This window comes from Melospiza georgiana, chromosome 2, assembly GCF_028018845.1.
Source record: "Melospiza georgiana isolate bMelGeo1 chromosome 2, bMelGeo1.pri, whole genome shotgun sequence".
Lineage (NCBI taxonomy): Eukaryota > Metazoa > Chordata > Aves > Passeriformes > Passerellidae > Melospiza > Melospiza georgiana.
Window position 1 is genome coordinate 65,572,014 of NC_080431.1, and position 19,114 is coordinate 65,591,127.

Here is a 19,114-nt window from a genome sequence, read left to right on the forward strand (position 1 = left end):
TGATGTTTGAACCATTATATAAAGCCTTGCTGCGTTATGGCTGTGAGAGTCTGGTTAAAGGAGAGCCTTTGCTGTATCTTAAGCACCCACACAAAAGTGCTTCTTAATTTTGAGACTCATTCCAAATTATTGTTAGTGCTTTAAGCTTGTTGTCCAGTCACTTGGAGCAAGAGGTTGCTGCCCTTTGTTGAGCTCTGGTCAAATAAGGCTTTTGGGATTGTAATTGTCATTCCTTTTTAGCTTTTTGTTCCATAAAACAATTATGTGTTACAAATTGCATATTAATTTATTTGGGGGATATGACGTATGTTGCTGTATATATTTATCTCAACCAGCTTGAAACTTGCTGGATGCATGCACACTGAAATAAAATTTCCTTTGCTCTGAAAGCAATTTTGTAAAGGTTTCAATAACTCATATTGGGATTTGAAGGCTGTGAGTCAGAGCAAAGCAAGTGAGTCATCTTATAGACTTAGATTTAAAAATAGCAAAATAGGAGAGTTAAATTCCTGTAAAACTTGAAGGTGTTTAAGGTGGTGCATGTGTACTGGGGTGGATGTAGCATGCAACAGAAGGATTCTGGTTATCTTAAGATTTTAACTGTGAAGCTATATCATTGTAAGAGGATTGATATGTGAATTGTTTTCTAGTCTCACAGACTATCTTATGTGTCAGAAAAGCATAAATACTTCTTGGGAGAAAACAAGGATAAAAATCAGTAGATTTTTGGAAGGGATAGTAGTAACATGTTTGTTGGTGTTACCTGCAGCAGAATTTTTCAAACAAATCCTCAGGTAAAATGGCAAACCAAAGGTTCAGTGGAGGACTATGCCTTCCTTTCCTGTTTCAAGACCAGCTTAACTTCAGCAGATTTGTTGGTGATATTTAATCTAATTCAGTAACAGATTTCCAGGGAATAAATTTTTAGGGAGCTCTTTGCACAACTGACTCTTTGCATAATAATTTTGCTTCTTGACTGCAACTTTTTTATTGTAATTGGTAAAAACCTTTCCTCTGATTTGATGTGGTTTTATTTATGTGTAGAGATACTACAGTTTGCATTTGTAAGGACTACTCTGTTTCTGAATGTAGAGGGCTTGGAAGAGTGGCCCTTGTAATTTTGAGACCTTCAAGAATATTGGACTTGATGATTTGGCCTCCAGTTCTGATGTGTCTCCAGTTCTGATGTGTATGTTAGCAGCAGATGCAGAGTAATCATCATTAAAGATGGACTTGCATGTACATGAAGCTACTTCTATGTATTTTCCTAGTTATATTTATTGTAAAAAGCTGTCCTGTCTTGTTTACAGTTCTCTTTCTGTAACTAGGTCTTCCTGAAATTTGCAACCCATTCTTGGAGAAGTGCTTAAAGCAGGGATATATCAAACATAAACCTGATCAACTGACTGTAAATCAGTATGAACCTGGACAAGGTAAGTTCATTTGTCCCTCAAAAATTTTGAACTCTATTTTATATAGGGATTTAACCCTGGTAGGGAACTAGGCACCATGCAGCTGCTTGCTAACTCCCCTCACTGAGGCAGAGGATAGAATTGGAAGATAAAAGTGAGGAGGATATGGATCAGGACAGTTTAGTAAGTTAAAAAAAAATAGGCAAACAAAACAAAGGAAGGAAAATGATGCAAAAAAATTCCTCAGCTACTGATCAATCAGTGCTCAGTCCCTGAGTAATGACATCCCTGGTAAACTTCACCAGGGATGAAGTAACTTTAGTGTTACTGATCACGACCTCATATGGTCATATGGAATATTCTCTTGGTTGCATGGAGTCAGTTATCCTAGCTGTGTGCTCTGCTAGCTCCTTGTGCACCCCCAGCTGACTTGCTGGTGGGGAAACATGAGAACCATAAAAGACCTTAATGCTGTGTAAGGACTGCTTAGAAAGAGGTAAAACATCCATGTATTACCTACACTGTTTTCATGACAAATCCAAAGCATAGCCCCGTACGGGCACCTGTGGAGCAAATGAACTACAGCCAAACCAGAACAACTTCACTAAAAAGCAGGAGAGTGTAGCATCTAACTGTGAAATGGAGTAGGAACAGGATTTAAGCAGGAACCTGCTTAGTGTATTTCCTCTGTGACCAGAGATGCTTTGAAACAAAACTAAAGTTTTAGTACTGGTTTCTCCACATGGGAACTTAGGTTTAGAAGTGCAGTTTTTGATACCACAGTTATGGAAAATTATGGTGTTTGAGTCCAAGGTCATGATTTGAAAACTAACTATAAAAAGATATAGGAATAAATAGTCATATTTGGCCTTCTAGTTCAGTGGATTTTTTTACTCCAAACTTGTATTGCTTCCTGTAATGTGCATACAGTCTCCAAGAAATGGAGGCTCTCCTGCTGTTAGTACACATGATATAATGTTAGTGCATGTGATATATGGAGTGTTAAATATGATGCAAGCAGTGTTCCCTTATCCTAGCAATAAGGAATTACTGTATTTTTGTATTTTTTTCCAAACCGGAGGCTTCTGAAGAAAAACAAGCTTCTAATCACACTTCTAGGGAACAAATCACGTGCTGTACTTTTTGCTAAGCTTAGTCATCAAGGTTAAGTATCTGGCTTGCTTTCCAGGGTGAGTATCTCATTTGTCCTTAGGAAGAAAGAACAATGGCTTTGCTCTCAGAATTAATGTCTGGCAGCTATTAGAGTGTCTGCTGAACAAGGGTCTGATCCTATTTGTTTGTGTATCTGACAATCTGTTAAGTTGATACATTTTGTACTTCTGGCTGGGACATCTGAGGAAATTAGTTAGAATTGTAGATTTCTATCAAGAATGGAAGCAGACTTTTTTGAAAAATCAAACAAAAACCCAATCCCAAGGCAAAATACCCTTTCTTAAGTGCAAATCATTAGGATATGAATGAGCGCAGAGCTCAGTCAGATTGATACTGCCTGCATCTTGGTTCTGAGCTGTTTTTTCCCTGGAAATTATAATTGAAATTTTGGAAAGTGAGTTATGGCTATGAGTATCTAAACTGGAGGGACCACACATAAGATAAATTAAATGAGATGTGTGGGTCAATGTGGTCTTGGTTGAATTGCTGATGACAATGTGGAGAGCTGTCAGTGTTCTCCTGCTGCACAGTGAATTGCACAGACTTCAGTGTGCAAGTTTGAGCCTCTTGAGGCAGAGCCTCAGTGCTTTGTACCGAGGCAAAGTTGTGAGCTGTAACAAACAGGTATCTATCTGTCCTTGGTTTTCAAGTCTCACTGATTTTCTGTCAGATTAAATGTTGGTCTCATAAAACACTTCTATTGTTTTCCCTGAAACTAATGGTATTCAGAATATTTACATCTGGATGTAAAATCTGCTGTATAATAAAGGTGCTTTATAGAGCTGACTAACACTTCAGAAAAAATTGTCTTCAACTCAGGAATTCTCTACACAGCCCAAAATCAACTTGGGTAGAATTTTTGATAATCAAATGAAACTGTTTCAGTTTGGATGGTATGGGAATGATTCTGTCTGCCTTGGCCTGCAGTGGGTCAGAGGAAGGTGCAGTTGCAGTTCTCCCAAGCTGTCTGCTGTTCTCCCTTGCTCACTGCTGACTGCTGTTCCCCACCTTGTGGTGAGATCTTGCTGTGGCATGCACACTGCTGTTCTAGCATTTGGCATTAAAATGTGTGACACAAGCTGCAGGGATTGGCAGTTTCTTTCCAATTAGCAGATATGAAAGAAAAATCTAAACAAACCCCTAAAAATGACTGTCCTTTTGGCAATTCTCAGTTATGTGTGTGTACTCATACCCACACTAACAGATGTATTACCCAGGGGTTAGCCTAGCAGGGATGTTGCTTTGCCTAGGAAGTGCAAAGCACAAGCAGACTTGATCCTGGCAGTGCCTGCCTCTGAGGTAGCAGGTCCCAATGCTGAAGCTGAAATTCTTAATGCAGTCATTTGCTTAGGAAATAGAGGAATTTGAAATTACTCCTCTCTGAAGGGAGTGAGGAAGAAATATATTATTGTGGATGAACTAAAGTCCAAAATCGCCATAGGTACCATAATTGTTGCTTCTAAGGCCTAAACTGCCTGCAAGGAGAGCAAAGTGCTTGAGCTTCTCTCTGCAGCAGGGAGTCCATCCAGGAATGAGCAAGGCCTTGGAGTAACCTGAACTATCTTCTAGGTATTTCTACTGATTATACAAGACACTTAGGTTAATTGTGTCCATCTAATCTGGGTGTGAGACAATTCCCTTGTTTATGGTAAGTTTTGTTTGTTCAACCATACATCCCAGTTTTCCATAGGGACATCCATAGAAATAGAGCTTGCCAATGGAGATAGCACTCTATTATTGTTGTTGTTATTATTATTATCATTATTGTAGTCACTTTTTTGTTGTTTGTTTTTGTTATTTTTTTTAAACAGGAATTCCTCCTCATACTGATACGCATTCTGCTTTTGAAGATGAAATAATCTCTCTCAGTTTGGGAGCTGAGGTAAACTTAATGTTTGCATGTGGTCTGATGCTTTACTGAGAAGTTCCATTTTTACATTGTTAATTTGATTTTCCATGGTGTCTGTCCACATTCATCTGAACTTAATATCAAGTATGAAAGGTGGTATGATATGCTAATTAAATAAGTAACTGCAATATGATGGTGTCACTAGAAGATTAATTGATACAATGATTGAAAGATCGTTGATACAATAGTTTTTAAATCTTGGCATTCAGGTCTCCATTGACCTTCCTTCATCTTTATTTCATGCTTTTAATTTTATATATTCTGCCTTAGTACTGCAGTCCTGGGCTTTCTTATCCTTTCTATTCCAATGAAAAGGCTGACTCTGGCACAGATGCTCTCTTACTTCATTGATGTAACACCATAAGCAGTGCATTTCTAGGTTATTGTATTGCAGCATACCTCAGACCTTGCTGGTGTCAGAGATGGCCAAAAGCACAGTGATTTTAATCCCATGAAAAATACAAATCTTTCTGGGAAGTGGTCTGCATGGAGCATTTTTAAGCTGTAAAAGGCTGGAATGTGTACATTTCAACCAGGGACACAGACAGACTTGGACCATTTCTAGATATTTCAGACATAGGCATTGGATTGCAGCCTGTTAGGTTTCTCACAAATTTCAGTGCCTTTTCCTGATGGGCCATAAATGCACTTTTCAGGTGCAGGCAGTCAAAACACAGATATATTTAAACAAGCCAGTGGCCCATGAAATGTTCTGTTGTTTATGGTTTTCCTTTCTAGTACTTCTACAATTTTTTATGATTTCTTTGTGGTTTTGTGCATTTAGCTCTTCATCTGATATTAAAATGAAAATATCAGTTGCAGTAATATGTGGTTTACCTATTTTAGGAGCGAAGCCCCCTTCTCTATTCCCATTAAATCTTACCACAGGCAAATTTACACACTCTATTAATAAATAATTGGTCTTACACATACAGCATCAACATTTGGTGTCTTTCTCTTCTTCTCTGTATTTTTCTCTCTGTAGGGTGTTTTTTCCTACTTGAATACATCAGGCTGCAATGTGGTGGAAAACATGCACAAAGCCATATGTCTTGTCCTTTCTTTGTTCTCTTCAACAGTAAATGCACACATTTAAATAAAAAGTGCCATAAAGAAATAACCTTGCAACCCAGCCGGTTCTGTATTCTATTTTGGAAATTGGCAGACACTTCAGAGGAAAAAAAGGAAGAAGAATGCCTCATTATACTGAGTAATGGAAAGAGCATTTCTTTCAATTGCTTATATGCTTGTCCCTTCAGGATCTGAGTTAGGCAGATTGTGATAATTAATAACTACAATAAATGCTTTGGCTTATGAAAAAGAAGTCTGGCAGAACAGAGGACTAAACACAAAGACACTCCTAGCCTGGTGACTTAGTTATCACCACTCAAACTCAAACTTTTTGTATCATCTTCACAGGCCCACAGAACTGATGATATTGGATGGAATCTCTTAAAGTCATGTAGCCCAAGCTCTTGCTTAAGTAGGGTCAGGTTGTCCAAGACTATGTCTGGTTGTGTTTTGAATGTTTATGCAGACAGAGACTCAGCACCTCTGTAGGCAAAATTTTGTAGTATTTGACCTCTGTCACAGTAAAAATCCAAACTGTTTCTTCGTGTTCTGATGGAATGGCATGGGATTTAAATTGTGTCCATTGTTTCTTGTCCTGTTGATTTACATTGTTAGGAAGAATCTGCATCCTTCTTCTTCATTCCTTCCCATCAGTTATTCACACACATGAATAAGAGCCATCTTCCCTGACCCTTACCATCCCTTGTCCAGGCTGGTCAGTCTCAACTCTGTCAGCATCCCCTTATGTAAAGATATTCCTTAATAATCTTTATGGCCCTGTCCTGGATTTGCTCCAATAAGTCCATGGTGTTCTTGTAGTGGGAAGCTCAGTCCAGTTCCAGCACTGGACAGAGTAGAAGAGATAGCCCTCACCTGGGCTGATAAGTGAGGAAGGATCACCTCCTTTTACCAGCTGAGTGCTCTTCCTAATGTAACCCAGGATGCTGTTGGCCTTTTTTTCTCCAAGAGTACGTTGGTGGCTCATGTTCAGCTTCTTGTCACCAGGACCTCAAGGTCATTTTTAGCAAAGCTGCTTTCTAGCTCATCAGCTGCCAGTGTGTAAAGATATGTGGAGTAATTCCTGACCAGGTGCGGGACTTGGCACTTCTGTTTGTAGAACTTCATGAGGTTCCTGTTGGCAGCAGTTGTCCAGCCTGTCCAGATCCTTCTGAATGGTGGCACAACCATCTGACATCAGCCACTTCTAGTTTTATCTGTAAATGTGCTGAACGTGTGCTCTGACCCATCATCCAGGTTGCTAGCCCTGGTGTCAATCCCAAGGGCAGCCCACTAGTGATGTTTAATTTGTTTCTGCAAACCTGATTTATGTTGAAAAAGGAATAGTTACTGGCATATATGTTCATTTTAAATATAAACAATCTTGCAAAATAAAGACATGATTCTTCACAATGCTGCGTTTGTCTTGTGTCAGATAATCTACAGCAATCCAAGTTCTTACACCTGCATGAAATTAGGTGAAAAGGTAGGTGTGACATCCTCTTTCCTATCTCAGTCTCATGAAGCAGTTTTATCAAGAGGCACAGAGGGGCAAGTGGTGGCCCTGGTTGGTGCAATCCATTGTGTTTTGAGGAGTTTACATGATGGATCTAACTTGTTTTGAAGGAGGAAAATTTCATTATTGCTTGGCACTTCTGCCTAGCTTATAAAAACTTCTCAATAGTTAGAGGGCAAAGCAGTGCAAGGTGATTTGTCTTGTCCTGTAATACTTCAGGAAAAGTAGGGGTCTCAGGCTAATCTTTCCTGTATGTGACCCGTTTCTTTACCATCTCGTGGGAAACTGCATAATAAAATGAGACTTTTAGAAAGTCCTGTGGACTCGTAATTGCATTTTCTAAATCACCACATTCACCCTGTCTTTATAGGAGTTGATAAACTGAAATTATTAATGAATATCAGTTTCAACGCTCTGTTATTGAATGCAACTTTCTTTTATTCAGAAATTGTCATACTAGAAAAGACAAGGCAATGTGGTAAATTTAGATGAACAATCTTTTATTAAACTTAATGGCAAATCATATTCTGTATCCATAAATTTTAACAAAGTACTGCAAAACAGGGATCAATCCTTTCTGTTGAGAATTTTGGTTTTATTTCAGTTAGGTGTTATTTTCAGTGCCTCCATTTGGTGTCTCTAAAGATATGCAGTTTTACAGTATTTCACCAGAAGCCTGGCCAAGTTTGCAGCTGTCTCAAAAGAATCTTCATTTTAACCTGTGTTGAATTTTTCTTCGCAGGTGTGCTTCAGGAGCTTGATCAATATTGAGATTTCTGTTTTTCCAGTTTTCCTAACTTGCCATTTTATATGCTGCTGTGTAAGGCCTTGATTCATTAAAACTTTAGAAATACACAGGTAGCATTTCTATTATGAGCTCAGTAGTGCTATGAACATATCCAACCCATAGAAGAATTTTCCCTTCCTGGCTGCAGATCTTACTCTCAATCTAAAGTTACCAACAACCTGTAGTTCCTCCTTGTCAGCTCTGCCCTGCTGCGTCTGAGACTGCTGTGGGACACCTACTGTGCCCTGCCACACAGCAAAGCACAGTCACAGTTTGCTCCAGAGGGATGTTGGTTTGGCACAATATCCTGATTTATGTTGCTGTGTCCCATTTTCCTAAGATGCAGCCCCAGGCTTGTCATTCTCTCCTTAGCTCTGCTTTTCCTTGCCTTACTCTGCTTCCTGTGTCTTGGGCTGGCAAAAGGCTGGTGCAAACACTGAGAACTGCTGTGATGCTCCAGGCCCTGACCTAATGTCTGAGGAAGGAAAGCTTTAGGGATATCAGCCAGATTTGAGGCTCAGGGTTAAAGAGGGGGGGCTGTGTATGGATCATTGACTTCTGCCTAGCTTCTGTTCATCTGAACACATTCATCATCTCTTAGCCTGTGGATCTTAGGTGCTTTGATCTATAAAGAAAACCTGTGAGTCTCTTAAGCCTTGAAAGCAGAGCAATGTTTCAAAGAAAAGCTTCACCAGACCTTTTGAACAAGCTTTGAGTATGGTCATTCTAGAACTGATAGAATGAGGTGTGCTGCTTCTACTCATCTCTCAGTCTGATAATTGACCCTTTTTCTGGCACTTTTGCTTCTTACCTGTTGATCTATTTCCAATCTGTCTTGGCTAACAAACAGAAACCTGTGGCTGGTGTAGCAGCAGCTGTTTCTGTAATAGCTGAGAGATTTTATGAGAAGCCTTTAGGAAGTCTAGACTGTACCCAGCCTTTGACAGTTAGCAGCTGTTTTGTGTCTTGCATGAGCTTTAATAAGATAGACAGGCACTAGGTACTGCTGTGTGGTCCAGCTCTTGCTCTGCTTACCTTGGCTAGTTGCTAATTCAGCTTAATTTGCTGTTTACATATATATTGGTTTTTTTTTTTTCTTGTAAGGAAAGGCAGAAAACATCTTACCTATTTAAAGAATTACTATGGTAGGGGCTGTACCAAAGTTTTGTTCTCTGTGTTGGCAGGATGATGGTAGTGGGTGAAATAGTAACAGTCATCAGTATTTCAAAAGAGATTGTATTGGCAGAATCAAATTGTCTCTGAACCCAAATGGAAGATATTAATTTTAATCACTACAACCTAATGCTGAGTTTAGAAGTTTGTTCAGATGAGGTAGGATTCCTAAAGCTCAGTAACATGCTTTTCCAGTCCGTAAGACAGGTGCAACTCAAGAAACATGTCTTACAGTCATGGATTTTATTGGTTCTTGAAGAATAGCAACTTTCAGTAGTTTTAGCTGGAAATCCAAATGGACATAATTTATAATTGTATGCCAAGTTTAGTAGGTTTGTCCCATTTAAAGTGGTATTTCATTTTTGAAAACTAATGAGGAGCTGCTCCAAGTGAAAGGTGTGCTGAGCACTGCAAGTTAAATGCATCAAGCTTCATAAATCTGTCTCTTCTGTTTGCATTTGCTCTGTATAGATATATCCTGTGTGTTTATTTCTGTCCATGCATGTCATACCATGGTTGACTGTCACTGAGCTTGGATGGGATACAAGAAGCACCAAATTCAAGGGAAAACTTGCTTTTGACATAATTGAACATTGAAATATGCCCTCTGAGATAAGTAACAAAGCCTGCAGCCCCTTCATGGAAATATTTACAACAGTCTAGCTGCCTCTTTTGGGAAAGATGAAACATTCTGTTCTGAGTTTTTATTTCTGTGCTGGATGTCTCTTCCCCATTTGCATACAGGATTCTGTTCACAGATACCAACATGTACTGCTGATGTTTCCACCTTATGAGTTATTTTAACTCATAAGGATCCTGAAAGCCCAGCTTTCATGTAAACTGTTCAGAGGGAACCTGTCCTGCAGTAAAGAAAAACATCTTTGGTTGTTGATAGGCTAAATCCTGTTTTAGCCAAGGGTAACGAGCAAGGCACCCACTGTGTGCCATTAATGTAGAAAAGCATTTGTTTCCCAAGAGCTGTAGGAATCTGCTAACCAATTTCAATTTGCATGGAGATGGTACAAGAAGAGCATTCTGGTTTGGTCAGAATTGCCCTCAGAACAATGATTTGGTAGCATTATTTCCCCAGAAGCTGTATGAAGAAACATACAGCTTCTTCACAACATGAAGTTGTTGTGAAGAAACAGGACAGCAGTGTGGAGATGTTGCTTTCTCTGTTACCTTCTCAGCTACTTGGGAAGAGCAAAATCAAAGCTAAGCTATGACAGAGCCATATTTCAAGATTTTGTATGTAAAAATATTCTTTTTTGCTCCCCTTTCATATTGGTGTGACATTACAGTTTCCAGCTGCCTCTTTGTCTGAGGCTGGGTATTTACTATGAGTAGGCCAATACCAGGTAAATAATTCTGAAAAGGTTGGTCTCCTTTCTCCCTTCTGTTGGATTGGTACCAGCCTGCCTTCCTCTCCACAGAAGGAGGAAACTTATCATAGTCCATACCTTTCCATAAAGCTGTTCCCCACTATGCAAAGCCAAGTAGCTCCTACTTCAGTGCTGAGGAAGGAAGGCACCCTGTGGTTTGATTGCTGAATGTACTGTGACTTGCTGAGCTATTTCTCCTGGGTCTGCTAGAGTGGGAAGTTGCTTTTCTCCATTCTCTGTAGTGGTTTTGTTTCCTGTTCATGGTCCATTATTTTGGCTACTGAGGGGGAAGGCAGAGCTGTGGCTTCTCCTGGTCCTTAACAGTTTGCTTTCTTCACGGTCAGTTGGTTGTTCTTTTTAGCATCCTGTGCTTTGTTTGAGCTGTTTTGGTGTTGAGAAAGGGTTGTGGAAGAATATTCTCTTTGGCTGCTGAACTCCTCAGGGCAGTGTATCCAAAGTGAATGTGGAAAGAGATATAAGAAACGGCAATTAGGAAGAATTTGAAAATTAAATCCACTCAATATCACACAGAAAAATACATTGAGATGCTATAAGAAATATCATATGGTTCCAGTTATTTTTGTGTGATTGTGAGAGAGCGCCTACTGTGACTGAAATACTTTCTAAAATGTTTGCAGTCTGCAGTAGGGCTTAAGACTTTCTAATTGGGGTCATAACTGCTAAATAATGAAGGAAAGCTTCTGCTTAATTCCTTTAGCAGCTTGATTCTGTTTTACCAGAACCTGTTGTCTCCAGGCTATTTGCTGTTTCTGTAGTGTGCTTATTTTGTATGCTGAGGCAGCACCATTTCATTTTCAATTCTCAGACGTCTGGCTGTTAAGGCGCTACCGTGACACACAAATACAGATACTGAATTTTTCAGGGGAGCAAATGTACTCTCTAAAAAGTATCTTGCTATTCCATAGCTATTGCTACATATTTCTAATTGGTTTTCATGTGGTAGGAAAAATGTAGATAGGTAACAATCTTGGAAAAACATTATACTATGGTATATGGTACCACTCATTTTAAATTAAAACCTTTTTTTTTTCCTCTTTTGCACTTCATGCCTCCCATGTATCCTTCAATATGATACATGAACCATTCTTCTGTGGTGGTGAGATTAATTAACTGTTTAAATACGAAGTTTGCATTTATTCCAGCAGGGGAAAAAAAAAGGTTATTGTAATAAAAGAAAAGAAGCATCAGATAGGAGACCATTAAAAGCAGTGTGGTTAACAGGTTGAGGGAGGGGATCTTCCCCCTCTGCTCTGCTCTCATGAGACCCCTCTTGGAGTTCTGCATCCAGCTCTGGGGCTGCCAACATAAGCAGGACAAGGACCTTTTGGAGACAGTATAGAGGGGGATTATAAAATTGATAAAAGAGCTGGAGCTTCTGCTGTGAAGACAAGGTGAGAAAGTTAGGATTGTTCAACCTAAAGAAAAGAGGGCTGGGGAGTTTTCCAGTACTTAAAAGGGGCCTACAGAAAAGTTGGACAGGGATTCCTTATCAGGGAGGTTAGTGACAAAATGTGGAGTAATTGTTGAATGGTTTGAAATGGTTTGAAATAGTTTGGAGTAATGGATACTGAAAGAGGGGAGATTCAGATTAGATATTTGGGAGAAATTCTTTACCATGAGGCTGGTAAGACATGGGAAGTTGTGAATGCCCCATTGGAAGGGATGAACCCATGGAAGGGTTCAAGGCCATGCTGGATGCTGCTTTGAGCTGGTGTAGTGGAATGTGTCCCTGCCCCTGGCAGGGGATTTAGAACTAGATGCTCTTGAAGGTCACTTCCAAACCAAGCTATTCTGTGATTCTATGAAAACTAACAGAGCATTTGAATTTACATTTCAACTGGTATTTTTACAGCTGAAGTTGTTTTTTAGTCAGGTTTTGAGTTGTCATTCTTGAAATAGTTAAATTTTTTTATAGAAACCTTTGTGCTGCTTTTTAGTAGTTACTAATTTCTTCATTTTTTAAAGGATTTATTGTTTTGTCAAGAGGTTCATCACTGAAAGTTACTGTAATTCCACATATTATTTTTAGGAGGTCAGTACTTGCTGTGTGAAATGGAATCCTGGTGTCTGCTACCAGTTAACAGCAAACAGGCTGAACCGGTGAACTAAAAAGTTATCTTCAGGTGTTGCATTTCAACTGTACTTCTGTTTTGGAATTCAATAAGGAAACCTAATCTGTTGATGTCATCATCAACCTAAGCTGTTGATGTCATCTCTGTTGTCATAGGAGCCTATTTTAGACTGTGGCAAATTTCATGTAGAAATGCCTAGTCAGTCAGTACTAATCATCACAAGTAGCCTATAAGCAAAGAAACAAACTTAACTTGTTGAGCTCCTGCTGTGGTGTATTGTGTCTCATGGCTTTGGACTGGAATTTGTAATAGCAGTAAGTGGTAGCACATGAGGTTTGAAGTCTGTCTGCGTTTATACTATCCTACAAATCTGAGTATTCTGCATGCTTTAGTGTTCTGTTTCTGTTTTTCTTACCAGCTATGTTTTGAGAGGGGTTTCTCCAGAGGGCTCTTGTTGCAGTAGAGATAAACTTTTGCTGAGGAGCTGGCAATGTTGAGCAGTTAAGGTGTGCTGGAGCTGTCAGACCTGTGATGCTGATACACTTGGCAGAAGGATTCTGTCAGTGGGAGAGTTGTGCCCTTAGCAGAGAAGCAGGCAGGCAGCCTGTCTGTGCTGCCCAGGGGCAGTGCAGGGAAAACCCTGGTCTGTCTGCTGGGGCAGCAGAGAAATGGTTGGAGGAAAGCAAGGCTGATGGTGCAGCAGAAAGCAGAAAAGTGGACATTTCACAGTTCCTTGGGAGGTGTTCTTGTTCCTCCTGCCCTTCCTGTTACTGCCTGCATCTCTGCCATGTGCATTCATGCAGTCAGTTGTAAATTCAGATGTTGAGGCCCTGGTTAGAGCCCTTTTGAGTAACTTTGGCTGGATTTTGAGAAGACAGTCATTGTGCTAATGAAGCAGATGGAGAAGACAGAAGAAAGAGATTACGTCCTTTATGATGAAAATCAGCAGTGTTGGAATACTTCCCATCCAAATTTCAGAATGTGTTTTTCCTTTATGGTTGTTTTCCCTGTTCTAAAATAACATGTATATGTCAGATGTGTGGGAGCTCTGTGGGGTGACATGTAGCAATTGAGTAATTGATAAAACAATTTTCTTCAAATTATTTTAAACAAGTGTCTTTGTGTCAAGTAGTGTTTTGAATTATACTTTGTGGCCACAGGAGACATTGTTAACTTCCATTAGTTCTTTGGGGGTTTTTTGGGTTTTTTGGGTTTCTTTTTAGGGGAGGGAGTTGAGGGTTATATGCTTTTGATTGCTAAGGAACGAGGTTTCTTAATGTATGTAAGCAATTTCTTTAAATTCATGCCCAAATCTCTGTTCCTCAGTAGATTTCCCTTTTGAAGATGTAGAGGATTAAGAAACAGGCCATATGGTAGTTTCTATAGCAATAGATGAAAAACCATGTCTTGTCAGCCCTTATGAGATATGATGCAAGAATTAGTTTGGGAAGGCACAGTTTGCATGTCTTATATCCTGGCAGTTCTCTTTTATTGTAATGATCTCTGGGACAGCTGTTAGATGCAGGTATGAGAAGGACTAGCTGACCTTTGTTTCAAACTCTGAGGGCATAAATTCATCATTTCATCCCTTTGAATTACAGGTATTCAGCACCACACTGTTTCCACGCAACTTTCTCAGTATATAGGGGCCGAGATTTTAGTGATGATAATAGTGCAGGACTCGGTTTCAATTAAAGCAGGACTCTTTTAAACAGAGTTGAAGCATCTGTTGAATCCATGTGTGGATGCCTTATGAAATAATTTGTTGTCAATGGTATTTAGTCCAGGATTAAGACTGAAATTTTAGTATTTACAGGTAGGGGTACCTGTGTGCTGCATGCCTGAGCTCCTCTGTAATCAGTGGGGATTGAGTCAGCCCAGCCTATGGGGTAATTCAGCTCATGCTGGGTTAGACATTTTGTTTCATTTCATAGGTTTCAGTTCCCCAGTTGGGTTGTTTTAAAATCTTTAAAATCTAAGGCCAAATGTAGATCTTAATCTTGAACTGATTTGCCTGTTTCCACCCTAAAGTTAGCCTGAATTCCTGTACTACAGCACTCCAAGCAGAAAGCTGAGAGCTGCTGAGGAGAGTTAGGTTTGATGAACAATTCCAGTGTTTGTAAGGGAAGATGGTTTTCCACAGTATGGGATAATGAATATGCAGCATATTTTACCCATTCCTTGAAATACATTAAACCTGCAAAGACTTGGGCTATTTTACAAGAACTGGTGGGTCTGTGCCACACTAGTACTTGGTATGAGTCTACACTTTGAATGTAAATATTTCAGGTCCTCTTTCCTGCAAATTACACTTAACCTGTTTTATTCCATGTTTGGCAATATTACTCAGGCAAAGCCTGGTTTTTGCTGTATCAATTATTGTTTATATAGCATGGAGGCTTTATTCCCTGTTGCTCACCCTGCTTCTGCTGTAGAAAACTTGCAATTAAAGCCTGCAATTGTTGATGACAGGATGATAAATGTACAGGTAGTGGAATGGATGTAAAATTACAGTTGAAGAGAGTCCTGCTTATGTGTATTTGCAACCTCAGTAATGTGAGAATTGTGTGTATTTCCATAGGTATTGGTAAACAATCAATGGTTTAGAAAGGTGAGATGTGCTTTTTGAATGCTGAAGTGTTTCCCTTTCTACTTAGATATTGAAAACCTCTTGAGAACTTTTCTAAATGGGTGGGAAAATTACAGATATTCCACAGCATCACATAGACCATGTGCTACCACACACATCCATTTAGGATCCTCTATGTTAGGATCCTCTATATATTATACTTGCATATAAATTTGTGATTATTACAGAACAACCGTGTCTGTGTTGTAAGGACTTGTTTAGTGGTTTCTTGGTGGACATTTGGTACAGTGTTCGACATGTAAATAAGGAAGGGGTCAGGATGTGTAGGAGTCCTCTTGTGCTCTTCCATTGAACTGTCCTCCATTAGAAAGCAAGAGATGCAAAACCTTAGAAATTTCCTTTCCTTTGGAAAGGAAGATGAATGATTTGGTGCATTTCAGGCACATTCTGCCCTGGTATAGTTGGATGCAATTCCCTGTATGTCAGTGTAGTAGCACCCATGGATGTGAGGGAAGATATATCACTGAAAAAATGGGAAAATACTGCAGAGGAGGCTAAGTCAGTAAAAGAAATTAAATTAAGACTAACAGCATTAGCCTCTTGCTTTCTGTGTACTAAAAGATTATAAGCTAAGAGCTAGGGAGGCAATTTATTAAAGGATGAAGATGAAATGTTAGTGAGAATGACTAAATTTGTTCTTGTTGGGAACTTGGCTGACTCTGACTCTGGATTCACAAAAGGACACCAAGGTTTTGTGCTTGGGTTAGATAGCACTTCCCAGAAAGGACGCATCTGTACCTATTGGGGGAGAGAGAGGTGGGAGCAGTGGTAATGAAACTATTGCCTTTTAGAGTAGGTGTTGAAAGCCTTTTATATATGAGTCTAATACACAACATTGAGTTTTAACACAAGTAATGATCTGGGAAGATGCAAAGAGCACAGGTAATGTCCTGGCATACAAAAGAAACTTGATACTTTTAGAGCAGTAGGAACTGACATGTTTTAAAGGCTTTTGAAACACGGAGTCAGTTTGAGCAGAAGTTGGTGGGATAGTGCCATAAGTACCACCAGCATCCCAACCTCTGCCAAGGCTGGGCAGAGCAGCCACCTCGCTGGACATCACAAGGAGCTGGCATCCAGCTTAGTGAGGTGACTGATAATTTCTCATGACTTAGTGTTGCTGAACCTCTAGAGGTGAGGTTCCCTGGGTACAAAAGGAGAGTGGTGTATATTCCTACTAGCTATGGCAATGCCTGCAGAGGGTTGGAAGCTCCTCCATCCAACTGTGGTTAGCTTGAAAGTTGCAATAGTTTTCCTCTTCTTGTGCACTACACGAATCTTTTAGAGAGAGGTGAGACAATAAAGGAGTTTGTATCATGGAGTCAGTGGCATACAGAGTAACTGGCAGAGATACTGGTGTGCTGTTCAGTGCATGCACTCCACTCCATGGGCATAGCAAGAAAATCATAACAAGGTGAGACCTCAGGTATAAAAGAATGAAGTGTCCATATATTGAAATATTTTTTAAACACTTATATGCTAGACTTTGATTAAGAGAAAGAAACACATAGATAGTTAAAATGACACAGAGAATTCAGGAAGATAGTAACATGTTGCATGGATGGAAAATTGAATACAACTTTTGAAGATAGAAAGCCTAGTAAGTATATTAAGCATCTGAGCAACATCACCATAGTGCCTAAGTGGATAAACAGGCTTAGCAAGAGATGGTATGCTTTGGTATAGATCTGATATGGGGGAGGCCTGCACATGTGTTGTGAGATTTTTGAGAAAGGCAGTACTGAAATAGTTCATCGTCACGATTGTCAGTGCTGCACTTGTTTTCTGAAGTATGGCCAGAGTATGTACATGATACATGATGTAAATATCTGCATATATTACATAAGGTAAATTTCTTATGATGTGGATTATTCAGGAAAAATAATCCTAATTGCTTTCCTTTGAAAATTCAGCATTTTCTGAGTCCTGAATTTTGGAATTTAGCATGGTTTTTGCAGTGAAAGGTGCTGTATGTTACCAATTAATTGCCTTGATCCTGTGTGAGCCAGCAGGCTCTTGTCTCTGCATAGAGCCCCACTGTGTTGTTCAAGCTCTGTGTGTGGGCTCTAAACCTCTCAGCTGTCTTTGAAGTAGACATTCTTTTTCATCTGTTTTACATGTGGGGAACTGTTATGTAGGCTGATAATCTGTCTTTGCTCTCTGAAAATTCAGTAAATAATGTCAGAGACTTGAGAAGCATTCCACATTGTGCTTTTTTTAGCTTTAGAGTATGTTTCGTCTAAGGTAGTCTATTATCATCAAATACAAATTGCATCAGAGACAAAGCTTAGAAAAAGAATTGCTGATCCCCACTGTAGCTGTGAATTTCTTATTGACATTGTCTTCATAGCTCTGCTGCATTTTTTCTGTTTTCCCTTTGAATCTTTACTTGTTTGATAGACCAGTCATTCACCTTCATCCTCCTACTCTTTCATGAAGTACAGTACCACTGCACTGAAAGGTGGTGCAGACTTCTGCACCCTGAGGTGTTAACAAAAAGATACTTTATTCCCTTCTTATGTTGGATTATTTTCTGATTTTTGCATTTTGCCATATTTTATGCCACAAGGAACAATGTTCATGATGTGGGTGTCTCTTTGCTTTGAGGTTTAGCCATCCTTGAAAGCTGTTTACTGGTTCATGTGCTCCCTTGTCATGAACATTTTCTCTTAAATAACTTGGCATCATGACAAATTATTTAAAACCACAAGTAGATATTAGCTGTTTCTTTTAAGTTTTGGGGTTTTTTGCTATATTCAGAAACTCACTTTTTCCATAGTGGAAGGAAAAAGGTAAAACTTATATAACACCCACTGTTTTTATGTTTTGATTGTAATCCTTGGATGATACACCATGAGCTATTTGATCTTTATTGACTCTGCCATCTAAGAGAAAAAAGAAAATAGGTAAAAACAAAAATAGTAATTGGAAATAGCTCCTGTGGAGCAAAGCTGTCATGAAGCAGATTGATTCAGCAGTGGCAAAGTTGCTTTATTGATTGTAAGTCCTTAGTAAATTAAAAAGAGGAGCAAATGCGTTAATCTTCCATGTGCGTGTGTGTTTGACAGTGACAATTGAGAATGCTCTGCCAGGATAAAGACACATAGAGCAGTGTGGGAATGTTTTCTACTTCAGTCAGCAGCAGGCTTGCCAGAGATAAGAATAGGGTTCTTCAGAAATCCTTCTGGATTGAATGTTCTTTACTGTGCTGTAAACAAAGGACAGAGGAAGTATTTGTACTTGGTTTTTTAAGCATTCAGGTGCAATTAGTCTAGGTAAAGAAATGAAGCATAGCAATGATAATAATTTTCTTCAGGTGTTCCTTAAATTTTATTCTCTGTCTCAATTGCAATTTCAAATTTGTTGTTAATAGATCAGTGCAAAACCTTAATATATTCTAGCTTAGGACCTCAATCTGCTTCATAAGCAAAAGTTCAGTTTTGGATTTAGACTTGACTCTTTTAATTACTGCTAATTACTTAATGTCATTGCCCATTTGCAAGTAAATTAATAGTTTGTTTATGTTTTCCTTCCCAAATCATCACAGCTTCTCATAAGGATGAAATTCAGTTAGATGGGGAGCAGCTACATAAAGTGACATTATAGTACAGAAGCTTTCCCTTCCCAGAAAAGCTGGAACAGAGCTGGGATTCTGTTCTGATGAGAACTAGATGTCACCAAGATGAATTCTTGCTTTTTAGCCTCAAATTCTGCACCATCAAAAATGTATTTATTCTTTGGTTAGTGTTGTTGAAATTCAGCCAGGAGAACAGGCTCTTCTCTTGTTTATTTTCCTGCCATTGCTGCCTGAAAATCCAGCTGCTGGGGATAGTTTTGTGGCCTCTCATTCCCAAGGTGTCACCTGCCTGTAGAACACTCTGAACCTCTGTTTTGGATGCACAGTTGTTTACAGGACAGGGTTTGAGGAACACCTCTTGTGAAGAGACTCTG

General features: G+C 39.3%; 1 protein-coding gene across 1 annotated transcript in view; it reads left to right on the top strand.

Annotated features, from left to right (window-relative positions):
- ALKBH8 (alkB homolog 8, tRNA methyltransferase) overlaps nt 1-19,114 on the top strand; it is a 48,904-nt gene that overhangs the window by 8,322 nt on the left and 21,468 nt on the right. The window contains exons 7-8 of the mRNA XM_058019069.1: nt 1,329-1,433; nt 4,397-4,467. Of these exons, the coding sequence (XP_057875052.1) occupies nt 1,329-1,433; nt 4,397-4,467 (176 nt within the window). The remainder of the gene's footprint in view (nt 1-1,328; nt 1,434-4,396; nt 4,468-19,114) is intronic.